General features: G+C 40.3%; 1 protein-coding gene across 2 annotated transcripts in view; it reads right to left on the reverse strand.

The window, feature by feature from the left end:
• Positions 1-6: 6 nt before the first annotated feature.
• The window catches only part of DFNA5 (deafness, autosomal dominant 5), a 76,119-nt gene continuing 72,491 nt past the window's right edge, over positions 7-3,634 (reverse strand). For both annotated transcript variants that reach the window (XM_010855368.1, XM_010855369.1), the window contains one exon: positions 7-2,875. In XM_010855368.1, the coding sequence (XP_010853670.1) occupies positions 2,645-2,875 (231 nt within the window). In that variant the 3' untranslated portion in view covers positions 7-2,644. The remainder of the gene's footprint in view (positions 2,876-3,634) is intronic.

Consider the following 3,634-nt stretch of genomic DNA (forward strand, 5'->3'; position numbering starts at 1 on the left):
CAGATCCATCTCTCACTAACCCTTCTGGTTTCTTTAAGGGTCCACCCAGATAATCCAGGGTCATCTGTCCATCTCAAGGTCCAGTACCTTACAAACACCCTTTTTGCCAGGTTCTAGGGATTTATTAGGTCATGAACACCTTTTATCGGCCATTTTTGGGCCACACCACACTAACTGTGTCAGCATTTCTTCTATCCCCATTTATGAAACAGAAGTAGTTGTAGAAATAGAGTTAAGGCAGCTGTTCTGTTCTAGGAAATACTACTATATTTATTATCTGTTTTCTAGGTGTTCTGGGATACTAGGACTTGATTCCAAATCTCATTACTAAAAGGAGGATGGTTCTGAATCTCAAGCAGTAAATAAAGGTATATTTAAAGTTAATATTTAATGGTGAGGATACCAGCTAATGTTTACAACACAGTCCAACAGGATTACTGGCCAATCTTAGGGCCATTGTGGAAAGAGACTGCCTCAGTTGCTGTTTAATGTAACCCAAACTTTCAGTACTTGCTTGGATGGCTTCTTTTCTTTCTGTCTTAAGTCTGTGTCTAGTTTTTAATGTTTGGAGGGTTTTGTTATTTTTTTAACTCAGGATAATACATACAAAATTCTAAAAGATGAACCACCCCATCTCACCCCCCGCCCCCGACCAATGCCTCTTGTCCCAACCTCTAAATCCTTTCCTCAAAGCAGACCCTGTTGGGTTTCTTGTGACCTCTTAAATGAGATTTCCCAGGCATTGAGATACATGGATATCTGTTTTTCATACAAGTAGATTCATATCACACATTCTATCTGCAGTATGTTCTTTATACTCATTTTATTTCAGAAAAGCAGAAAAAAACAGGTAGGTATAGTGCCACCATCTCAGCACAACTATTTTGACTTTTGCGTTCCTTTCCAATTTGTGTATGAGGTGCTTATTTTTTTATGTTGTTGCCACCACAGTTACAACTCTTTCTTTCTTACATATCTTAAATATTTGCATAATAGCTACATGATTTAGTCTGATTTTTAATAGAGGTAATGAAAGGGTTATTTTCTTCATTTCTTGCTTATTAACGTTCATTAAAATCTGAAGCACAGGAAGGGAATAAGTAGGCGATGTTGAGATAAAAACAGGTGCTGAGTAACATAGCATGTTCCAGCTGCTAGCCCTCATCCCCACTGCCTGCTGCCCCCCAAGTAAGTCGAATTCTAGCAGCAACTTTTTGCTGAGGGAAAGCAGAAGTGGCTTCAGGTCCCCAGTGGATATTAGCATTGGCATTAGGGGCACTCAGAAGACCAGGCTATTTATAGCAGGATATGAAAACAGAACAAACAAGAAAAATACACACAAAGTTCCTTTGATTACAAACTAAACATCCAACATGCATGCAAAATCAGCACACTGCTCTAGACATAGGATTGGTACATTGATCAAAGCACAGCAAAGTCAAATAAATAAAATGCATATATATATATACTAGGCCCTAAGGAGAAGTATGTCCTGCAGTTAGGTTATTTTTTAGCATAATTTTGTTTAGCAGAAGACTATGTTCTCTAGTGGCATTTACAGTTCATTTTTCAGTCACTGCATAGCATATAGCACATTCAAAATGTAGCCTTCTATGAAGAGAAATTGCCTCCCCACAGCATTCATAATTTAAAATGAATTTTTGGATCAAAGTGTCAGCCTCATCTATTTTGTTTAACAGAAAGTGGGGAAAATAAAGTGATAAATGGACCTATTTTTTTTCCTGCAGAGAAAAGGTCTGACTACTCTGGCTTAGAATTCTCCACCCTCCTCCAGCTGGGGTGCTGGGGTCTATAATTCGGACACTGGGTTAGCAGCACAGGAGGGCCTCCCATGAAAAAACCCTGTACAGAGTAACTGGTAGCTGAATTCAAGGTGATTTGTAATGCAAAAAGCCACCACTTCTTAAACTATTAGATAAATTCATCTGCTTGATCATTTATCATGGTGACCTAAGCCCCAGAGGCAGTATTTGGTGATGCTGAAAAGCAGCCAGCCTTAGCTGATACCACGCAGAGGCAGATCTCAGATACTGCAGATTTGGTTCCAGACCACCACAGTAAAGCAAATCACACAAACTTGTTGGTTTCTCAGTGCATATAGAACTTATTTTTATACTATCTTATAGTCTGTTAAGGTGTACAATAGCATTATGCCTAAACTATGTATATACCTTAAAAATACTTTATTGCTAAAAAATGTTAACATCATCAGAGCCTTCAGCAAGTCGAGCTGTAATCTTTTTGCAATAGTAACATCAAAGATCACAGATCACCATGATACATATAATGAAAAAGTCTGAAAAACTGGGAGAGTTACCACAATGTGACAGACACAAGTGATCAAATGCTGTTGGGAAAATGGTGCCAATAGACTTACTCAACACAGGGTTGTCACAGACCTTCAATTTGTTTAAAAAAAAAAAATGCATTGTCTATGAAGTACAATTGGAGAAGGAAATGGCAACCCACTCCAGTATTCTTTCCTGGAAAATCCCATGGACAGAAAAGCCTGGTAGGCTACAGTCCATGTGGTCGCAAAGAGTCGGACACGACTGAGCAACTTCACTTTATGAAGTACAATAAAATGAGGTGTGCCTGTACCTGTAATCCGCACGTGACACTGTTACTGTGCTCTGCCCAAAGCACAGAGTCCACTCAGGCTGATGTAAAGTATCAGTGGTAAGACGTTAGGGTCCTCCCTGCTGGCAGCTTTCACGGATGATTGCATTCTCTCCAGGTTAATGTCAGTTGTGGCAAACAGACGCTGCACGATCCCAAACTTTTCTCTATCTTTCAGAGGAGCCAAAGCTGGGTCTTCAAGATCAGACACACCATCATGAGACAGAGCACGGAGCTAAAATGACACATGTAAACAGATCACCAAAAAACATTATAGAAAGTCCACATCATCGGATAATACCATTAGCACTTCTAGCTAATTATGGGGAAAAAAACTAGTTACGTTGTTTAAATTCTTCCAGTAGAACAGGGAAAACCCTTGAACTGTGACAGGATATATTTGGCTCAGGCAGGGACCTCAGGCCTGACTTTATCCACTTTGCCTGGAGTCGCCCGTTGTTGTTCAGTCACTCCGTCATGTCCGACTCTTTGCAACCCCATTGAGAGAGTCATTTCCTAGGCAGGTTGATAGGAAATCTAGGGGTCCCCAAGGAGAGAGGGGTCTGGAATTCTCAAGGAGGAAGAAAGGACAAACTTTTCACAGTCTTTGTAGACCAAGACCTGGGGACTGGAGTCGATGAAAATGAGAGGGTAACAGGCAGGAAGGCCAGGGGTCTCCAAATGGAGGAAATAGCCTGCAAGTGTCAGACTTTTTTATCTCTCTTAAGTGGCAGGAGGAAACAAATTAGTGATATTTTTTCCTCTATACAAATTTAAAGGGAGGTTTCTCTTAAAATACTCTGTTGCCATAATGACACCTGGTTTCGCCTGAAGTTAGCTATTCTTGAGCCTAGAGATAACCAATGCCTTTTTCTTATGGAAATGTTTGTCTTAAGCTATGCTAATGTACTATGCCTTTACCCCAAACTCTGTCTCCAAGTCGGTTCTGCCTCTTGGCCCAGAACCTACTTGACAAACCAGTATGTTATACTCA

Source organism: Bison bison, unplaced genomic scaffold, assembly GCF_000754665.1.
Source record: "Bison bison bison isolate TAMUID 2011002044 unplaced genomic scaffold, Bison_UMD1.0 scf7180017864364, whole genome shotgun sequence".
Lineage (NCBI taxonomy): Eukaryota > Metazoa > Chordata > Mammalia > Artiodactyla > Bovidae > Bison > Bison bison.